The following is a 22,731-nucleotide window of genomic DNA, read 5'->3' as shown; positions in this document are numbered from 1 at the left end:
GGCTAGTCAAATCATAGAGTTTAATGGAAAGCTAGTTATTCTAAAAGCAAAACTTGTTTGGTTGGTGATGTACTTGGTTACACTAACCATAAATTTGCTAAAAACTGGGAGCCGATTGTCACCAAATTAAAGTCTAAGTCGAGTCTATGGAAGATGAAAAATCTGTCATTTGGTGGTAGACTTACGGTTGGTCAAACCGGTGTTGTGTAGTCTTTTCTTATACTATTCCTCACTCTTTAAAGCCCCAAAAACGATTAGGAGGCCCTTAAAGTTTTGACAAGAAGATTTCATTGGGGTTGTTAGTAGATAAAAATAAAATATGTTGGTTCCGTGGCAAAATGCAATACCGCCTAAAAAATTTGGGTTGGAAACCTTAGATAATGCAATTTGGCTTTACTTGCTAAGTGGTTATGGAGATTAAAGAAGAAAGAAGACTAAAAAGCACAATTTCTTTGCATAATCTTACACTTTTTTTAGCTATCTATCACACAGGTTATCGAGAATCTTATGGAGGTGGGATTGGGAAATGGGTTGTGGGTTTACCGGGGGTTTAGGTATCTATCCGACTATCACACAATGTTTTGCTCTTGGTGTAGTTTGGTAACTATTCCTCCATGATCCTCTAATTATGTTATTCGTTTATCATAACTATTTGAAAAGCACGCAACTCAAAAACTTTCAATAGGTGTTTTTGCAATCCATTGTGGACCGTTGATCTTATAGCTTCAAAATCTTTTACAAATCGTCTTTTTTCCAAGCACCGGTAGTAACTACCGTTAAGTCACTATAAAATGATGTTTGTAAGTTGTAACTGCTTTTAAGTCAGTATAATATGATATTTTTATCTTGTTTGTTTATTTATTAATTACTTTATTTTATTCAGATCTAACCCCATTCACAATTTTATTTTATTTTTCTTTTCTACCAATACTCTTTCCTAAGGGTTCATTCCTCCCACCATCTCAATCAATCAATTCATATCTTCTCACTTTCATCTCTCATCAGATTCATTTTTCATACCTCCTAATTCACACAATTATTATCTTTTTAAATCAAACATTTACTAATAAATAAAACTTAAATTAAAAATATTTTCATTAAACTACTACAAACGTTAAATAAACTCATAAAATGACAATTAAATTGAAAACAATAATTAAAAAAAGAATCCTAACATGATAATTAAATTCTAAAATGAAATTCAACAATTTACAATCGTAGACCGCTGCAATTTGCCATTTTTTATGAGGTCAAATGGTTGTAGCTACGCATCTCTTTTTCCTCTTGTTTTTCCTTGAGTGCTTGTAAATCCTCCTCCACGAGTGTCATTTTCTTTTGCTCGGTAGCTTCCGTGACACACAATTTTCTTTCCGGTGTCGCTTTCTCCCATCCCTCTTCTTTGTTTTGATGGGCGAGGTCAGTGATTTCAATGACGATATTATTTTAGAAGGTTGTGAGTATGTTGATGTCGTTTTATTTCCTTTTCATTGCTTCCGTTGTGGTGTTTCAGCAAGAATCTGTTTAGCCCCAGCCTCACGTTGGAATCAGATGGAAATATGCATATGAGAGATTGTGTAAATGTTTGAGTTTGATGTTTTGGTCCTTTTGGATGGGGATTCTCACCATATACTTAGACGGTTAAACATTTGTCGTGGAATTTTAAAATATTTCATATTGTCTCTTCTAGAAAAGCTTTCGTTTTAAAATATCTCATCACGAAATTACAATGCTTCAGGAATGGAATATTGAATCGGGTTTGGGGAATTGATTGTGTATAGTAAATGATCAGATTAAAACTAGAATTATCTTTAGAGAACTGAATAGGCTATAAGAATCTTTCATGGGTAGTTTGCTATATTGGGTACTTAGAATTATTTAAGATTTGAGTTTTGGGAATGGAATATGAAAAGTTTTGAGAACCGTCTTCGATTTTATTGTATTGGTTGTCTTTGGCTTAAACTGTTTTTTTGGACTTGCCACCATTAAAATCCATTTGAAATGGGATTTGAGAAAGTTTGAATGAAAGAGGAGAGAATTTGTATTGGTTGTGTGGTATTTATAGTTTGGTCAAAAGAGAAAAAATGAATGTCAGGAAGGATCAAGTAGGGCGAGAGGATAGAGAGATGTGGGATGACAAGGGTCACCCAACCCGTTCTTCCGTCGAATCTCTAGTACCGTCTTCGCTCGATGTCGTGTAGGCAACTGTACCATTAGTACCGCCTTGAACCCGCTCCCAAACAACCAAAGTAGAAAGACTATGTGTAAGCTAAAAGCCACCATCGCCCTACCCTTTCTCATCTCTTCTAACTCTCGCCTCTTGCGACTCCTACCCATCCGCTCATGAATATAAGACCATTTTTGGAAACTTGTTTTACAACATCAATGAACAACTCCAAAATAAAAGACGATGTATCGGTTATTATCCAACTAATAAATAAAGTGACCCTTATAGTGGTCTATGTGAACCATGTGGAAAGTGGTGATTTCAACGACTCAATCTTGAAAAAACAAAAGTAAGAATTCATAAAATCAAAGGACTCCAATATTTAACCATCAGTGTCAGAAAAAATGTAACTTTTATTTCCTGAGAACTATACATTGGTCTCCTTGGTCAAATCCAATCTTGTGATTTAAGTAGTTGCTATTTAGTGAAAAAAAAAAGAATTTAACTTGTTTTTCTTTTTCTATCGTGTTACAAAAAATAGACAAAAAAATTACACTAGTATATTGAAATATCATAGTGCTAGTTTAGTAGTTTGTCTGGATTACTGGATATTTGTTAGCATATTTATTTTCCAGTAATTTATTATTAGTATAATATTACTACAAATTATTTCTTAAGTTCAAAAATGTAGCCAAAAAAAAAAAAACTCGAGTAACAAAAATGGAATTTGTATTTGTAATCCCTTTCAAATAGAGGGGCCACTTTAGACTTTTGCAGAGTCAAGTTTGAACAAGAGGAGTATAACAATTACTTGTCGATCAAAACCAAAACCCCTAAATCCTTTTTCGGAACCCTAAATTTTTCAATCTCGCGAACGAGCAATCTGTAATGGCAACAATCAATTTAAGAAAGGGAAACACAAGGCTCCCACCAGAAGTAAACAGGGTCCTCTACGTACGCAACTTGCCATTCAACATCACTTCCGAAGAGATGTACGATATTTTCGGAAAATACGGTGCAATTCGCCAGATACGTATCGGAACCAACAAGGATACGCGAGGCACTGCCTTCGTCGTCTACGAAGATATCTACGATGCCAAAACAGCAGTCGATCATCTTTCCGGTTTTAACGTTGCCAATCGCTACCTCATTGTCTTGTATTATCAGCAGGCCAAGATGAGTAAGAAGTTTGATCAAAAGAAGAAAGAAGAGGAGCTTACCAAGCTTCAGGAAAAGTATGGTGTTACTGCCAAAGATCTACAGTGATTCAGTGAGTGAGTTGCTTGTTTTATATTCTCTCTTTTCAATTGAAGACTGATTAGTGTGTACGTGAATGGAGGAGATTGCCTTTCGTTTGAAGTTGGATTGTAAATTTGAAGTACAAGTTTTAAATTTGTATGAGCACTTGTTATACTTTGTTTTTCTTTCATGATCTGATGATAGTTTCCTTGCACTCCGAGGTTGTCAATGCATTTTGGTGCAATCATTAGCTGATGAAGCAAATACTGTTCTCTTCTTTAATTTGTGTTGTGTGTTGTTTTTATGTTGTTCTTTCCATTAAACCACCACAATTGCAATACTACAAAAAGATAGCATATCATCTGAACCTAATGGATTTCAGAATTAACAGATGATGCAAATAATATTATCTTGTAACACCCCTGTTTCTAAAATTGAAGGCAAGGTACTATATTTTCAGAAATATATATACACATATTCTGTCCCTTTCAGGAAAATCGACATGTATAAAATTGTTAATACACAATTAATTATAAGGGATTAGTTAAGATCCTTGTACTATAATTAGTCATAAGCAACTATAGGGCACACTTAAGGAATGTTTGTTTTAGAAAAAATATTACAGATTTTATTTTAAAGAAAAGTTGGAAATAAGTAAGCAAACATACAAGTAGTTTACCATATGCTTACAAAGGTGCTTACATCATATAGATAGGTTCTACAACTAGGTATAGAAACGGATTTTAGCGATGAAGCTAAGCTAGTAGATGACAAATGAGAGCTAGAAGCATGAGGAGATAAGGTACAAAATACACCATGTATAATCTTCTCATGAATGTACCATGTTTTATCAGAGTTTTGGATGTATTATAAATTGTTAAAATAGATTTTGTTTTATGCACCTACGTTTATGTAATTTCGTTAACCCATGATGAAATAAAATGTATAATCCTAGTAGCACTTGAAATAAAGTGTACTAAGGATAGATGAGGTGTCACACTTGTGTGATTTGTGTTGTGTTGTTTCTTCCATTAAAACCACCACAACTGCAATACTACAAAAAGATAGCATACCATCTGAACCTAATGGGTTGCACAATTAGGGCAAGTAATACTGTTACAATTCGGATATATACCAAAACTTACAACATCAACAATGGCTCAAAAAAAAAAAAAAAAAAAAAAACTTCAATCACAATGAAAAGCCATTTTGTGTCTCGTTTTCAACAAAAAAGCATTATTACAATGTGGATGCTGTTATGATTTTGTTATTCAAGAGTTCTTCAAAGCTGACAAAGCATCCTTTGTTGCAGCCGAGATAACAGAGTCCGAAGCATTAGGCAGGTAATAGTATTTTCCTAATACACAAAAAATATCAGTCAACAATTATTATTTAAAAAAAAAAAAAAGAAGAAAAGGAAATTGGTTTGTTTGGAATAATAATTCATACCTTGAGCCACTCGAGCAATCTCTTTAGCAAAACCAGTTGAAACAAACTTATTCTCCGTGTCAATCACCAACAAAGACATTCCCGCTTTATAAATCTTACCAGCCACTTCAAGTATCTCATCCTTTCAATAAAAATATACAATTATTATTAGTGTAATAATAATATAGTTTTTATATTTTGTAAATTGTTTTTTACTACCTTCAACTCTTGAGAAGAAGGCCTTGGTGCATCTGCAGCCATTTCTGGATCATTAGATCTTTGAAGTGAAATATTGGCTCTCCCATCTGTTATTGCCACAATCATTATCCGCCCAACATCTCCACTCTTCTCCGCATTCATCCCCACCCTAACCGCCTGTCCCCCAACAAAAAATTACTTCAAATTTTATTATTTTATTTATTTAACAAAAAGAAATTACCGTGGTAAGTCCATGAGCAAGAGGAGAACCACCACCACATGGAAGCCTCTCGAGTCTTTTCCTAGCCATTGAGATTGATCTGGAAGGAGGCAAAAGTACTTCTGCAGCATCTCCACGAAACGGAATAATTGACACCTATAAATAAATTTCAACATTTTAAATAAATTATTAAAAGATTCAATAATAAATAAAATAAATTACATTACCTGATCTCTACTTGTATAGCTTTCTGCTAACAGTTTAAGCGCTGCACCTTTTGCATTTTGCATTCGATTTAATGCCATGCTTCCACTAGCATCAACCACAAATATAACCTTACAAAAAAAAAAAAACATACGAATAAAAATAATTTCTCAAATTTAGTCATCCAATATGACAATATGTCTTACTTACCAATGCACCTGCTTTCCTAGCCATTCTTTTAGCTCTCATATCTGTTTTTTCCACATAAACTTTTCTAAGACTTTGTGTGTCTTTCTCCCTACGCAATTTCTGATAAGGTGCAGCTGCTCTTAATGTTGCATCAACAGCTAATCGTTTTACAGGACCCTGTTTCAAGTCAACCCATTTGGTCAAAAGCAGAAATTTTTAAAGCTTTATAGAGTAAAAGATATATTAAAGTTAAAACGACCTTGGGAAGCATTGGTTTGATATATCGACCTCTGTCTTCCGAGAAAATGACATTTTTAGCCCTTCCAGCTTTCCCTTTTTTTCTTTGTGCTTGTTGTGCAAAAAAGAGAAGTTTTTCATCCACCAGACCACCATCTGCATCGAAGATAAATTCTTCAGGTAATTGGTCTTGTTGCTGTTCATTTTCTTCATCCTTTTCATCTTCATTATCTTCCTCCTGTTTATATAATAATAATAATAAACATCCAGTCATTAGCATCCACATATAGTATATTTTTTTTCCTACAGCAATTAATAAGGTTGACCATGTTGACCAACTCACCTCTTCCTCCTCCTCTTCTTCATTCTGGTTCTCAGAATTTTGATTTTGTGGAGGAGGTGGCGGGGGTGGAGGCTGCTGCTGCTGATCTGGCGGGTTCTCGTTTATCATTGAACGAGGAAGAATCACAAGTTCTACCTGAGAATGGAGAAAGAATTTTGAAAAAAAATGAACTATATATATATATATATATATATATATATATATTTTAAATCCAAATGAGATACTTACAGATTTCTTGAGGTCATCCACACTGACTTTTTCACGACCTTCAAAAGCAGCTAAACATTTGGCAACACGTGCAGCATATAGTTCAGCCCTATGTCCCTGTAGTAAACCCCATCAAACTTTTAAAGATCTTTATTCAGTTATAATTCATCTTTGAGCAATTATATTTCAAAGAAACTTCTTCTTCATCAGATGTCTAAATTCTTACAGATTTACCTGGCAACCACCACGCATAGCTTCCATGACCAGATACTTGAGTTGTTCACGGCTAATGCTTACATCTTTCAAATATTCTCTTGCCAAAATAATCTGTACAAAAACAGCAGATATTTATTACACTACTAATTTAGAATTTTAAAAATAACTTGCAGGAATGATTACCTGAGTCTTTGCAGAGTCTGTTTCTTCCTCCATCATTTTATAAACCTCCTTACTTTGTTCCTGAAACTGTGTTGCAATCCCTACAGCAGCAACACGATCCTCAAAGCTCATTGGAAGATCTGCACTGCAGAATAAAGATTTCAATAAATTGTATGTAGTTTTGGAATTGTTAATAAGTATAAGAAGTCTACCTTAAATTGATTGCAATACGATCGAGTAAATGTTCACGTACAGAACCCTCTTCAGGATTATAAGTAGCAATTAACAGTGGCTTGCATGGGTGACGAAAGCTGATTCCTTCTCTCTCAACAATATTAACACCATCAGTCAACACATTAAGGAGCAAATTACTTATACCCTCATCAAGTAAGTTGATTTCATCAACATAGAGAACCCCTCTATGTGCTTCAGCCAGAAGACCTGGCTGAAATACAGTTGTTCCATTCTTGACAGACTCCTCAACATCAACAGATCCAATTAATCGATCTTCTGTAACACCAAGTGGAATCTGCAAAAAGAAAGCAATTAAGGTTAAATTTAAAGAAGATGACAATGCTAAAAGTATCACAAGATTTTCCCACTGATACTACCTGCACAAACGGTGATCTAACTACTTGGGTCTTCACATTACCAGCAGAGTCATATTCCACTCTATCAGCAAGTCCATCTTCCCATCTATTATGTATCAAACAAAGTTTTGTTGTCAGCCGACTAATCACAAGGAAACATTGCAATTCTTAAAATATCAAGCATCAAGGAATGTAATCTAGAGTTCACATAAATTTTGTTAAGAGATTTGGTAACCTTACTCTTCTGGGCAGGCTGGATCAGCATTTGAAGTTGAACCAACAACTACATCGATTGGTGGCAGAATTGCATGTAATCCGCGTGCCATAACTGTTTTAGCCGTTCCTCTTTTGCCACAGATTGCGATTCCTCCAATCTCACGATCAATTGCCCCAAGTAGAAGAGCAGTTTTAATAGCATCCTGTTAGATGACATAATAATATATGAATGTTTATAGTTGATTGAATAAGCATCATTGCCAATTCCTCCAACACGTTTGAGTTGTTTCAAGATGTAATAAAAGCAAACAATACAATCTCAGATCAGCAAAAATGCATATATACGAGAAGACGTACTTGTCCAACAACTGCGGCAAGAGGGAAATACTGTCTGCCATAAGGAATACCGGAGGTGTTGACGGTGGAAGAGGGACTATCAAGGCCGACGGCTATGGTGGCAGCGCCATTGGTGGATTCAAGAGTTGTCGATGCACGAATGCGGAAACGATAGTTGTTGTGTTTGTGCTTGAGGGAGTGGTTAGTAGAAATTGGGGGTAATTTGAAGGATGTGGAAGGGAATATGAAGGGAGTGTGGATGAGAGGGCGGTTTGTCAATGGTGATTGTGTAGAACTACCACTAGTAGAAGGCGCGGATTGCAGAAGCGCCATGGAAGAGTGATGACTGGAAACTGGAAAGGGAGAGAGAGAAAGTTTGGGTCTCTCTTATCTGGTGGGATTACCGTTATCCATCCCCGCAAGATATCTTTCCGCATATTGCTAAAATCAAATTTATTGTGTCTAAAAACTAGAAACTAATCATGGCTTTGTTTGTTTGGAGAAATTAAATATCCTTTCATATTTTTTTTCTATCTATTTTCTTATTATATTTAATGACAATTATATTAAAATATTATTGATTTTATTAAATTTGATATATGTTAATATTTAAATAGAAAGAAAATATTTAGTTTCTTTATTTATTTCTCCAACTCAAATAGTTAATGAAAAAAAAAATCTAAAATAAGATTTTTCCAAAAAGAAAGTTTAAAATTTAACCACATGTCACAAATAGCCGGTTTTCATAAATGACACCTACAAATTTGTCATTTAGAGTTTTAGACTGTTAAATCATTAATGGGCTGAAAACCATCGTTTTGGGCTGTAAAAAGTATTATGGGGCTGCGAAATGGACCCGAATGTACTTCTCTATATATATATTTTTTTCTTTTTTTTTAAATCACATTTCTTAAGTTTTTTGTTGTGCTTGTTGAGAAATTCTACATAGGAAATGGAACAAAAAAACAACAATCTACCGTTTACGACAAGTTTTCCTATTTTTTTATATGTTTTATGTAGTTTTTTTTTATGTTTTTTGGATGTTTAAATTTAAATTAGAATAATGAATTTTTGTTGCAAAAATGGTTGTTAGAAAAGTTGCCACAGTTTTATTTATTTTTTTGTTTCATGTGTGAAACATGAATTTACGTAGTTTATACATTGCAGATTTTTTTTAAACAACGTCATTTTGATGATTTTGGCATGTACTTTACCAATTTTGTAGATAAGAGCTACGAAATTCATGATTGTTTCTAAAAAACAATCATTTTCTGAAATCTTTATACAGATTATTAGGATTAATATGATTGTTTATTTTTATTTTTTTTTCATTTGTTAAGAACAAATCTTCATATATGTTCTATGTGGTTTTTTATAATATTAAGTTAATTGCTTGTTTTTTGCCTCAAAGACTGTTCATGTGGTTTAAAAACTTTTCATAGATAGTCTTTTTGGCTTGCACCATCATTTTTGGTATGTTAAATCACAACACGTGCAAGACATGGGAGGGCAAAATTGTCTTTTACAAACCATATGGACCATTCATGAACTCTACCCCTCTGGCCAATCATTAGCTCATTTCTCAAGAAACACCACCACCACCCTCAGTCGTCATCTCAAAGCATGCGTCAAAACACGGCCATATAATGAAAGGCCATGGGAAGAAATGTGTGGTTCTATTTAGGGATCACGATCAAGAAAGAATGTCTCTCTCCTCATTGGAAGAGTACAATCGTTACCAATTCTCAACCCATGTTTCCACTTGTTGGCGTTCTTGTGTGACCGCTGCGACATTGTTTCGATAAAAGAACATTTACTATTATTCACATAAACAACAATGTTATTATAGTTTCAAAGATAACTAAATTAAATGATAATCATTTACAGTCTTCTCAAACAAAAGAAGACAATATGATCTACCAAAAACCTCCTTAAATGTCCCATCACAAACTGCTAAAGCTTTCCGGACTTTAACAACTTCTCCTTGAATATACACAATCCTCTCTTCTTAAGTGGTAGATATTGATGCCACTTCATTTGCCAAGAAAACATCTTTCATAAATGAAAATGATTGAATTCCTTGAGTTGCAATTTTGAAAGATTGAATTCATACTATTAGAAAGCTTGCACACTTGACAAACTATTGTTCGATTGATGATCCTTGCTTTCCGATCAGACTAAAGGGTTATATTGATGGCTAAATAGCGACATTCATGAAACTTTAATGTTCAATCAAATCAAAACTCTTAAAAAAACACCAAAACTATCATAGTTATTTATATAATAGTAAAACTATAGGATCTCAATTACAATATAGAAAAAGTGTTGGGGGCAGTTCGTAAATTTTGGAAACATGAAATAGCATTCGTAGTCTCGTAGGCCCTACTCAAAACTCAAAAGCCTTATCGTTCTTGCAAAGCTAGGGTTTATCAAGTAAACCCTGATTTCCTCCTCTTTCCCACTAATTTGCATTCATCTGTTTTTAGAGATGGCTTTTTCGTCGGCTTTTCGTCGCATTCTCAACGGACCATCTTCTATTATGAGCTCTCAGTTCGCTTCAGCTCGATTCAACTCAACTTTAACTGCCCCAAAGCTATTTATCAGCGGTAAGTTTACAGCTTTGTGAATATTTTAATTCTCTGCTTGAAATTTCAGTCTTTATTGCGTACGCGCGAACGGAATACATTCTTTTTACATCTTAATTTTCAAGTTCATGGTCAATCTGAGGTTTTATTTGTTCGATCAAATTCTCAAATACGTCGCTCCAATGATTCATTGGCCAAACTATTTATGTCAATTTTCTAGAGCAAATTAGAAGATTGCAATGGTTTTTGAAGATTGTATTTCTTGTATATTCGATAACGGAATTGGTATCTATCTCCACTTTGTTACATTGCTTGATGTTATGTGCAGGCCTGAACAGAAACACGACTGATGAAAAACTTAAAGAAGCATTTGAACCATTTGGCCAGCTTGTGGAGGGTAAAGAAACTATATTCGCTTTCTGTAAATTTCTTAGTTTTTACCATGGTGAAAACACAATGGTCCTGAATTTTTAAACTTTACAGCAAAAGTGATCATGGATAGGGCTACTCAAAGATCAAAGGGTTTTGCATTTGTGACATATGCATCAATAGAAGAAGCTGAGAAAGCTCGTGAAGGAATGAATGCAAAGTTCTTAGATGGATGGGTTATTTTTGTGGATCCAGCAAAGCCAAAGGAATATAGACCACCTGCAGATCCTGAATCACAGCAGCAATCTGAGTTTGGATTCAAAACAAACAAGACTATTGGTTGGTGTGGCTAATTGTCATGTTTAATGAGGGTTTTAGACATATTCTTACTATGATTCCCATGGGTTTGAAATGAAGTTATGTTGACACATATATGGAATTTTTAATCATTGTTTAGAATCTGTGATTGAATGGCGTTGAAGATAAGTAATTGCTTAAAAGTTTAGATAATAAAATGAGAGAACTTTTGAGTATTAGAAAAGGTAAAATAAATAATAATAAATAAATAAAACACACAACTTATTAATTATACAAGCAATAAGAATTTTTATCTACAACATAGTTGATATTATGAAGTGGAACAAAGTTACATACTTATTTGATTTCTTGATTCGGCTTGAAACCAACCTGATTGATCAATTTCCTTGTTTCTATTTGATTTCTATATTTTTTTCATTATTGGTATCTCATAAGTTGATAGAGACCGGAGAGTATGGAGGCTGAAATAGGGAAAATGACTTAGGAGGGTAACTACCTCTTATCTGTGTTCACATATTGGCAACTTCTTATTTTTTGTATATAAGAAAGCAACTAACTTGTTTTAATTATGTAACATCCCAAAAATCATGACCAAAAATTTTGTTTTTAATTTAATATTAAAACCATAATTGTCAAACCATTAATTTAATACTTTGGCATCGGACCTCGCCCGACATCAGGCCCCGCCTGGCATCGAGCTTCGCTCGGTATACAAATCTGTCTCTCTTAGGCCTCGCCTGTCTCCGGGCCCCGTCCGCTAAACACATACAATCATATAGCATGTTAACACACAAAGAAACATACTCTACTATATCCATGTCCTAAGAAACATATTTTGCTAATAATGAGATACAGAACTTCGTCCGTACTCAGCTAGTTCCAGCCAGTGCTTCAGCAGTGCAAGATGAGTCTCCTCACTGTGTGAATGGGTGTAAGGCCACAATGCCAGCCCATGTAGTCTATGAGTAGGAAGACCCAGGGGGTTAGCCCTAGGCATTGTATGCTAGTATGTTATTCCAGACCAAGGTCTGATGTCGGGCGGTGCCCGAGGAATGTTTGCTTGCTAAATTATACTTGTTGTCTGTGTGATACTTGTATGTGCCTGGTAGAGAGGTGAGTGTGACGAGGTCTCGTATCTCATCACTAGCTGAGTACGGACGATGTTCTGTATCTCATTATTAGCAGAGTATGTTTCTTAGGACAGAGATACAATATAGTATGTTTCTTTATGTGTTAGCATGTTATATGATTATATGTGTTTAGCGGGCAGAGCCCGGAGACAGGCGGGGCCTAAGTGAGACAAATATGTATACCGAGCGGGGCTCAATGTCAGGCGGGGCCTAATGTCGGGCAGGGCCTGATGCCGGACAGGGCCCGATGCCGGAATATTAAATTAATGGTTTGACAATTATGGTTTTAATATTAAATTAAAAACGAAAATTTTGTTCATGATTTTTAGGATGTTACACAGTTAAAACAAGTTAGTTGCTTTCTTATGTACAAAAAATAAGAAGTTGTCAATATATGAACACGTATAAGAGATAGTTACCCTCCTAAGTCATTTTTCCGCTGAAATAAGTGTAACTAAATTGTATTTGCATAGTATAAAGGTCTAGATAACTATATAATTTATCTTGTTTGTATTTGTCCGTCAATATTCTAGTTTCTCTTATTTTCCTTATAACTTTCAGCATGTGTGGCTATTATTTACTAAAGATTTATTGTTTTTTAGTATTTTTTTTTTTCAACACACCATTTTTTTTGTTCATCTCAAACCTACGCTTTATATTTGAGGATTTCCATGCGTGATTACAAAAAAAATATTTTATTATTTTATATACTTATTTGTATTTGATTATTTTTGCTTCTATTGGATCCTAATCCTATGGTAGATGCAGTCGACCATCCTACCTCTCTTGCTTAATTTGTATTAGATTGGGATAATATTTTTGTTGTTATAATTGGAGATTTATATCTTTTTATAATGAAAGTATCTTAAATATTACTAAAAGAGAAACCTTATGACATCATCTTAAATAATTTGGACCAGTGATTGTATTTCAATCTTATTTTTTCCACCCTTAGATCAAATTGCTGACATCATCTTTCCCATATGGAATGTATTTAATTCCAATAAATGTTTTCCAATCATCAATCAATAACTTACATTCGTTGAAATGAAATGTATTTAATTCAAATAAAAGTTTTCCATATTTTACATCTTGAATTTTCAGTTATGAAGATTTTAATATGGTCAATTTTAAAAACATATTACTAACAAATCATTTCAATCAAGACCTTAATATCAACCATTAATATAAATCCGTTTATATTAGTAAACCGTTAATATAAAAAAAAAATTTATTAGGAAATCATTAATACCGAAAAATCATATTCAAATTATCACATACATATACGATTCATCATTGAATCCGCGACTCACATTTATTTTCAATCGTTTCTTTTCTTCAAACATTCTTCTACAACATCGTTAATATTGCTTATAACTTTCATCATCATTCTCTGCTATAAACATTCGCTCTTGTGCGCTAGAAGGTCAGTGCCTTCTTTCGCTTTTTATATTTTTTTAGATTATTTTTTGTTCCTATATCAAATGTATGTATTCATATATTTCGATTTTCTTTGTCACAAATTACATGAAATCAGTTAACTACTTTTCTGAAACTTTTCAAATAAACATGAAAATATATTAGGTACCTTTAACAAAACAAAAATTAACTATCTTGGGAACTGACATTAATTACGAAAATGTTACTTTTATATATTAAAGATGAGTATGATTTTTTTTTTAATTTTTATGTCATAAGAATCCGGTTAATTTTGGCATGATTTTAAAATATCATTGAAATTATTATGTTTTTGTATATCATATCAACCTACTTTTTTATCTTTGTATAGTAACAATAAAATTTATTAATTTACACAACAAATATAGATATTTCAAATTTCGTAATATTATTATACCTTACAAAATACAACTCCCTCCAAAATAAATTTTCGCCAGTAATTTCATCTATAATTTCAACAAATTTAAATTTGTATTTTCTTTATATAAATTTTTTTAATGATCCTGATTTTTTCTCCAAAAGTATATCAAACATTTACGTCTTAGATAATACTCCCCTATTATAATTATTATTTTCCAAAAGTATATCCGTTTAATGAGGAATTTGATATAATAAAGGAAGTGAATGTTAATTAAAATGAGATATATATTTCATAATTATTACATGAGTTTATTAAAAAAATTAATATCAAGGTGTAAACATTAAGCATTTTTAAAGTGAAATTTCAAAATACATACAAACAATGATGTTGTACAATGAAATATAAAATTGAATAGACTGAAAAAAAAACACTATTAAAGCAGTCAATCTTGAAAATAACATAGTTATGAAAAATTATAAAATAAGATAAAAATTATAAGATATTAGGAGATTTGTAAAATGTACATTTAGTAAAAGCGTTACGGTTATTAGAAAAAATAAGACCCTTAAGATTAGTGAAAATACAATATATAAACTAAATTATCACAATAGTAATGAAATGTCATTATTTGATATTTCATATAATTGAAAGATATATCAAATTACATTGATGATATATCAAAGTTGCGCCAAAAACTAATGGAAAGTTCTTGGAAAGTTCCTGATTTTTTCTCCAAAAGTATATCAAACATTTACGTCTTAGATAATACTCCCCTATTATAATTATTATTTTCCAAAAGTATATCCGTTTAATGAGGAATTTGATATAATAAAGGAAGTGAATGTTAATTAAAATGAGATATATATTTCATAATTATTACATGAGTTTATTAAAAAAATTAATATCAAGGTGTAAACATTAAGCATTTTTAAAGTGAAATTTCAAAATACATACAAACAATGATGTTGTACAATGAAATATAAAATTGAATAGACTGAAAAAAAAAACACTATTAAAGCAGTCAATCTTGAAAATAACATAGTTATGAAAAATTATAAAATAAGATAAAAATTATAAGATATTAGGAGATTTGTAAAATGTACATTTAGTAAAAGCGTTACGGTTATTAGAAAAAATAAGACCCTTAAGATTAGTGAAAATACAATATATAAACTAAATTATCACAATAGTAATGAAATGTCATTATTTGATATTTCATATAATTGAAAGATATATCAAATTACATTGATGATATATCAAAGTTGCGCCAAAAACTAATGGAAAGTTCTTGCGAACACCAAATAAATAATAACAAACATAAAAACTAGCATTTATATTTATAATCAATTTAAAGTAAACCAATCATGATTTAGAAAAGAATCTACATTGACAATATACTAAAATTAAATCTATATAACATTTTATAAATTATATTACATAACTTTATTTAAATAAATGAAATAGTTGTCAATATTTAATGCAATAGAAAAAACGGTATATTAGTTGTCAATATATGTTTAAATTAGGTAACATTATTATGCAAGGAATGTCTAATTAAAATGCTTATAAATATATAAATATCATAACTATATGAGACGAGGAACTATATGAGACGAGGAAAGTCGTTCAACTAATAAAACAAAAAATGATGTCTACAAAGAGATCTTTTAATGATTATATATATATATATATATATATATATATATATATATATATATATATATATATATATATATATATATATTTATCGTTTTCAATGTATTTTCTACACATTTCAATAATACCAATAACCATATATATTTTTTTATAATCATTATACAATATCTATAAACGATTATATGTTTTTTATGTGTTTCCCGCGTTTAACGCGGGTTATAATCTAGTTATATAAAAACACAAAAGTAATAACGCGCTAGAAAAAATAAATTACATTATACAATTTAAAAATCGGAAAACAAACGTCAATCATCCAAATGTAAAGATAATGCATTCCTCCTGATTTTTGACCTAGGGATAATGACACAAATACCCTATGAAGTTTCTAGGGTTTACTCGTTGAGTCCCTAAAATTTTTGTCGGACTTTATGGGTCTCTAAACTAGGATATGACCTGCTCTTTTAGTCTCTGTCAACCTGTAATAGCCGGTTCAGTGACCTTTTATACCAAAAAAAACTTACATTGTGCCCCTATAAAGCCAAAAAAAAAAAAAAAAAAAAAAAAAAAAAAAAAAAATTGGGATCAATATGAATTTAGTGTGAATCAACTTTAGAAGTAAAGGAAAGTTTTTTTTTTGTACAGATTGATCCCCGATCTTATTTTTTTGGCTTTATAGGAGCACAATGTGAGTTTTTTTTTGTTTAATAGTCACTAAACCGGCTATTACAGGTTGACAAGGACCAAAAGAGCAGGTCATGTCCTAGTTTAGGGACCCATAAAGCCCAACAAAAACTTTAGGGACTCAACGGGTAAACCCTAGAAAGTTCGTAGCGCATTTGTGTCATTTTTCCTTTGAACTAATTAGAAGACAAATTTTATATATCACTCAACGTATACATAGGAAACTATAATAATCGGTTATAATTGTGTTTTCCAACAATTTAACAAATCATAATAACAAAGACATAATTTGTATATCATCATTCAAAGTCGAACACTTTTTCTCAAAAGCACGATATTATTCTGAGCTTTCTAAATTTTTGCCCGTCTTGATGGAGATTTATATAAAGATAATTACCAATAATAATATCTGAAAATTGGTAAACATAAATCTATCTTTCATTAATTGATTTTGAGAATAGATACAAAACTATAGCTGAAAATAATGAAAGGATAACTAAACTAGGAAAGACAATAACTAGCTACAAAGCATATGAGATAATCACAAAATCTTTTACTCCCCCTAAAATTAGAGCATGTAAGTCTCGAATACCCACTTTGCCAAGTAAACCTTTCAACTTGATTTTTTGACCGTTAACTTTCACCAAGTTTGACTTTAGATCATTTAGGGTAGTTTGAGTAGTGGATTGAGACTTGGTCCCTGTTTGTTGTATAGGTGACATGTAGAGTCGGTGTCTGGAGCAGTGATTAGTTTAGTTAACTTTTGAGCCTTAAGGTGAGTTTTCCACAAAATACTCGTGGGTCGAAGGCATCAATGTTGCCCCACTAGGGTGTATTATGTATCATGGTATATGGAATGTTGTTATGCTATAGTGACTTGTTAGATTAGTAGATATGCATAATTTCTTGTAGTTATTAATTAGTGTTTATTTGTTGCATATGTCGACATATTAGTGGTTGGATTGAGGCGGGAGGCCAACAAATCCTTTATGGTTGGGTTTTGAGGTGGTACTATTTCGTTTGGTAGACCAACAAACCCAGGATGGTTGGGTTGAGGCAATATGCCAACAAACCCTGGATGGTTGGGTTGAGGCAATATGCCAACAAACCCTGTATGTTTAGGTTGAGGCCACGGGTCAACAAACCCTATATGCATGTATTGTAATTGTTATTGTATTATTGTGTGGAGTATTTTGGGTAACTCACTAAGTTTTAGCTTAAAATTATGGATTTCAATGTTTCAGGTACTTCAGATGATCGGAGAAAGGCAAAGGTGTAACATCCCGAGTTCAGGAGTGCAAGTTCAGGGTTCAAAGTGTAAATTGTGAAAGGGCAACTCGGCGAGTCCATGGGTGGACTCGGCGAGTAGGATCGTGATTCTGGTTGCGTGTTAAGTGGGCCAACTCGGCGAGTCGGCGGCTGGACTTGGCGAGTTGGTGCTGTGTGGAGAAAACCCTAATTTCGGAGGATGAGCCCTATATAAAGGACATTATACCCTCTCCCCAGCCTCTTTACCCTCTCTTGAAGTCCAGAAAACCCTAAGGAGCGTTTGTGAGTGATTTGAGAGCATTTGGACGTTGGAGAGGAAATTTTGAAAGAGATCTTGGAGAGTTAAGAGGCTTGGAGCAAGGGGTTTTGCAAGGATTCAGATTTCTTTTCTGTTGGAGTTTCTTTTGAGGTATTATTTCGTTGTTTGGGCTGTTATTAATCTAGATTCTTCATTTTTAGAGTATTTGGAAAGAATAACTTGTGATGTTCTGAGTTTGGAGGTTAGATCTGAGGTTGCTACCTCAGATCTGGAGTGGAGAAGGTCCAGGGTGCATTAAAGTCCCTGTTCTTGAGTGATTGGTGAAGCCATCTTGTCCCAAACCCTAACCCTAGAGTGTTATATGGTTAGATCTCTTTGGATTCATGTAAAGTTTGCCACTTTACGTGATGGATGGGTTGTAGAAGGGTAGATCTATGGTTTGGATCATCTGCATGGCCTGGAAAGCTTCTGTATGGATTAAGATCTAGGGGTACTCGGCGAGTCATAAAGGTGTACTCGGTAAGTTGCTTGAAGATGGGTAGGAACTCGACGAGTTGGAAGAACAACTCGGCAAGTTGGTTGAAGATAGCCTTGGACTCGGCGAGTCTGTTCTTGGACTCGGTGAGTCTGGTCGTGAAGTCCTAACCTTCTTCTGGTTGAGCCGTGAATCGGTGAGTCGAGGGAGGACTCGGTGAGTTGACTGCAAGGGGACTCAGAGTTGTTGGACTCGGCGAGTCTCGGGGTGACTCGGCGAGTTGAGTCACGGATTGGGGAAGTTCTGAGCATGGGGACTCGACGAGTCATCGAGTTGACTCAGCGAGTAGAGTCAGTCAAGAGGTTGACTTTGACTTTGACTTTGACCAAGGGTTGACCAGTTGTCTTCCAGGGGCATTTTGGTAATTGTTGGCATTTGTTTTGTGTTCAGAGTTGGTGTTGGCTTGTGGTGGAGATCGTGTCAGTGGTCGGAACATCTCGGTCTTATCTTTTCAGTCGGCAGTTGCGAGGTGAGTTATCCTCACTATATCGACAGGGTCTACGGCACCAAGGTCGGCCCTTTATCGGATTGTGATCTGATTGTCGTTGTTATGTTATTGCTTTACTATGTTTGCATCCTAATAGTTAGGATGGTATATGTTAGAGACCTGGTTAAGGTCGGTATCCTGGTTAGGATGATGTTATGCTATGTGATCTACTGGATCGGTTTGATTGGATGTGAATTGTTGTATGATTTAATGTTTATGCTTACATGGTTGTTGGACTGGGGTTGGGTTGAGGCGGGTCCTGCTTTGTTCTGTAGGCCAACATACCCAGGGCGGACCGGTTATCCCGAAGGCCCAACGAGCGGTCCGGATAGGCTGTAGGCCCCAAGAGGGCGGACCAGACGTGTCGAGGCTCGGAGAATGGACCAGGCCGACTGAAGGCCCAGTGCGGGGGGACCAGTCATACTGTAGACTCAGAGAGTGGACCAGGTGGATTGAAGGCCCGATGCGGGCGGACCAATCACAATGTAGACTCGATGTATATGGCTAGACTCAGAGGGTGTACCAGGTGGACTGAAGGCCAGTGCGGCGGACCAGTCACACAGTAGACCCGAAGTGCATGGCTATTTTGTGTTCTGTTATGATATGGCATGTTGTGCGTGTATGGTATATGTGGTTGGTATTTTGGGGGTATCTTACTAAGATTTCGGGCTTACAGTTGTGGTTTAATGTTTTTTTCAGGTTCTTCAGGAGATCGTGGCAAGGCAAAGGCGTGATTGTACCGCTCCTCATGATTATGTTTTATGATGTGGTTCTGGGAAGGCTCTGATAATAATTGTATTGAAAACCTTTCTGTAATAACTTTATGAAACTGGGTTGTTTTTGAAAAGTTTAAATTGGTTGAAATTTTTAGAGTGTTACAAAAGGTGTGATTGTGCATATCATCCTTATATATTTTATTGATAGATGATTTTGGAATAGTTATTAAATAGTTTTGAAAAAGAAAATTTTCACTATGATTTTTGGGACGTTACATCTGGTTGTTTGTAAATATAATAAACGACCAACCAATCTTTTGTATTGATTGGCTTCAATCTGAGGGCTCTCTTCACATCGATCTAATTTGAGGTTTTGTTCTATCGGAAAAGAGTGTATTTTAGTTTGATAAGTCAAGAGTGTATTTTCTTTGACTCATGATCATTCCTTTTGATGTTGTAATGCTCGTGTACTAGGCATTCTTCATAAAGTTTCCAAGTTGGTCCCTACGTATGGCGTACGTGATAGGTACGTCGGGCGTAGATCATTTAATGAGGATCGCGGGTTCACTCAAGTATACAAGGCGTACTCATGCATGTCCCAAACCCTAATTTTTAGGGTTTGGACCTTATTTAAACATCTTAAGACCTCAAGGCCTCTTCATAACTAACCCCCACTCTCCCTATTTCTGTTATTTAGAAACGCTAGCCACCTTATGATGTTCTTGAGCTCATAGAGTGAACTTTGTGTGTTTTGGTGCATATTGAAGAAGACGGATTCCATTGGTGAGGTGTTGGGAGCTTAGAGTTTGTGGCTCCAGGCTTGGTTTTTCATCTAGCATCTTCTGGAGGTATAAAGCTTCAAACTTTATGGCTCTTTGCTTTAGATCTAGTTTTGGGTTATGTTTTGGGCATGTTTTGATCCCATGGATTAGATCTTGTTAGTAGTAGTTACTCTAGAACCTTTTAGTATCATTTTTAGCCATTTTTAGTTTGATAAGTCATAAAACTCGGATCTTGAGGGTTGCAGTCCATCCAAGCATGAGTTGTTGGTCTATTTATGAAGTTATGGACCAAGGGTAGTCTTGGGTCCTCTTAAGCCATGCAAAAGCTTAAAGTTACCAACTTTATCAGTTAAGACCTTCCCAAGAGTTAGATCTATGAATTGGACGTTTGGACTTTAAGCATTAAGAGCTTAATATAAGTTTTTTTCATCAGTGGAGTACGATATGTGTACCCTCTAGGTACGTACGACGTAACGGGTTAAGCCATATTGCCTTTTCTGTTGTGGCCCGGTACACAGGGCATAATGGGGTGGTTTGCATGGCATACCCACCATAAGTCCATTTGGGTCTTTTTTGGGCCTTGGGTCATTATGGGTTTGGGTCTTGGTTAGATGGGTCAAGTGAGGAAAGGGTAAAATGGTCTTTTACCCTTAACATGATAGAATATGATTTGAACCATTTATTATGGGTTATTACCCTGATTATTAATTAGGGGGGATGTTTGGATATGTACAGTGTGAAGAGTCGTGGTAGTAGCACCTTGAGTGTGTGATTTTGTAACGCCCCATCTCTGGTATGTTGTTTCAGTGGCATTTATTTAGAAGTTTTCTTGAGGGACTCGGCGAGTCTATGGCCTGACTCGTCGAGTAGGGTCGAGTTTTCGAGCACGTGTTAGTCGGCGACTCGGCGATTCCATATTCGGGACTCGGCGAGTCTGCCTGCCAGGTAAAAACCCTAAATCCTCGGGTTTGCACCCTATTTAAACCACCTTATGAGCCCCCAAACTCGTCCCCTTCACCCTCAGAGCATCGTTTAGAAAACCCTAATCATTTCCTTGAGTAATTGTGCATTTCTTGTGTGAATCTTGAAGTTTTGAAGAGAAGAATGAGGCTAGATCCAAAGGAGAAGAAGAAGATCCAAGGTCTTGCACCCATTTCAGAGTTCATTGAGGTATTAGCCGAATTCCTGCTGTTTCTATGATTGATTTCTCTTTAACAAGCATATTTAGCCTCTTTTAGCCATTTCTTAGTAGAGAGATCACATTAGATTGATTAGCCTTCGGATCTAGCCATGTTTCAATTCCAAAATCATAGATCTATCACCATTATGGAGCCATTTTGCATGATAACCCTAGATCTACTCTTCTAAGTGCCTTTTTAGCCTTTATCTCCTTTTTCATGTGTATGTACACGTAAAGTTGGAAACTTTATGTGGTAAATCAACCTTAGGAACTCAGATCTATAATTTGTATGCGGTGGTGTTGAGCAGAATCGAGTTCTTAGGATCTGCATGCATGTGACTCGGCGAGTCGTTCTTTGGACTCGGCGAGTGAGGTCGCGAGTCCCCGATCTTTACCCTTTGAGTGATTCCGATTGGAGGCCAGTGAGCAGTAGGATGGACTCAGTGAGTCGGAGGTTAGACTCAGTAATGGAGGGACTCGACGAGTTGTTCATACAACTCGACGAGTCCAAGGCAATCTTCTTAGCTCAAGAACAACTCGTCGAGTTGTTCATACGACTCGGTGAGTCGGATGCAGTTTGCCTGGGTTCTTGAATCGAAGAGGGGACTCGTCGAGTCGATGCCATACTCGACGAGTAGCCACGAGTAGGGTTGAGAGGTGAGACTAGAGACTCGGCGAGTTGGAGGCCCAACTCGACGAGTCAGGTCAACTGTAGGTTGACTTTGACCGGGAGAGTTGACTTTGACCAAGGGTAAAAGAGTCATTTTGACCCAGTGCAGTGATTAGCATTTGATTGAGTGTGTTTATGGATTTGTAGCCGGGGAGATACCAGAGCAGCAGTAGTTAGCTTCCAGAGCCATACACACGGCAGCCAGTTCACGAGGTGAGTTTCCTTCGAGTAGGAACGGGTCTATGGCCACAATGTCGGCCCGTTTAGTTAGTAGTAGTTCTGGACTTCAGTCCGAAGCAGTAGTTCAGTATGCTTGATGTCTATGT

At 34.9% G+C, this 22,731-nt stretch overlaps 3 protein-coding genes across 4 annotated transcripts; 2 read left to right on the top strand and 1 right to left on the bottom strand.

The window, feature by feature from the left end:
• Positions 1–2,942: 2,942 nt before the first annotated feature.
• Positions 2,943–3,685, top strand: LOC111911730 (splicing factor 3B subunit 6-like protein). The gene has a single exon (XM_023907481.3). The coding sequence runs from the start codon at positions 3,053–3,055 to the stop codon at positions 3,428–3,430; it is 378 nt and encodes a 125-aa protein (XP_023763249.1). The 5' UTR covers positions 2,943–3,052; the 3' UTR covers positions 3,431–3,685.
• A 795-nt stretch (positions 3,686–4,480) lies between these two features.
• On the bottom strand, positions 4,481–8,385 carry LOC111911728 (magnesium-chelatase subunit ChlD, chloroplastic). 2 transcript variants are annotated; one of them, XM_023907480.3, is made up of 15 exons: positions 7,971–8,383; positions 7,638–7,816; positions 7,419–7,503; positions 7,020–7,336; positions 6,829–6,952; positions 6,664–6,756; positions 6,451–6,546; positions 6,223–6,357; positions 5,902–6,117; positions 5,664–5,819; positions 5,477–5,584; positions 5,271–5,405; positions 5,051–5,206; positions 4,853–4,973; positions 4,481–4,760 (listed from the first exon to the last, which is right to left on the bottom strand). In XM_023907480.3, the coding sequence occupies exons 1-15, from the start codon at positions 8,280–8,282 to the stop codon at positions 4,675–4,677; spliced, it is 2,319 nt and encodes a 772-aa protein (XP_023763248.1). In that variant the 5' UTR covers positions 8,283–8,383; the 3' UTR covers positions 4,481–4,674. The 2 variants fall into 2 exon arrangements, with proteins under 2 accessions (XP_023763248.1, XP_023763247.1); XM_023907479.3 differs by having other exon boundaries at positions 5,902–6,357; positions 7,971–8,385.
• Positions 8,386–10,331: 1,946 nt separating this feature from the next.
• On the top strand, positions 10,332–11,389 carry LOC111911727 (organelle RRM domain-containing protein 2, mitochondrial). Its single transcript, XM_023907478.3, has 3 exons — positions 10,332–10,555; positions 10,863–10,931; positions 11,018–11,389. The coding sequence occupies exons 1-3, from the start codon at positions 10,438–10,440 to the stop codon at positions 11,254–11,256; spliced, it is 426 nt and encodes a 141-aa protein (XP_023763246.1). The 5' UTR covers positions 10,332–10,437; the 3' UTR covers positions 11,257–11,389.
• The last annotated feature ends 11,342 nt before the right edge of the window (positions 11,390–22,731 follow it).

This window comes from Lactuca sativa, chromosome 2 (assembly GCF_002870075.4).
Source record: "Lactuca sativa cultivar Salinas chromosome 2, Lsat_Salinas_v11, whole genome shotgun sequence".
In the NCBI taxonomy this organism is placed as follows: domain Eukaryota; kingdom Viridiplantae; phylum Streptophyta; class Magnoliopsida; order Asterales; family Asteraceae; genus Lactuca; species Lactuca sativa.
This window is presented reverse-complemented; position numbering and strand designations above follow the sequence as displayed.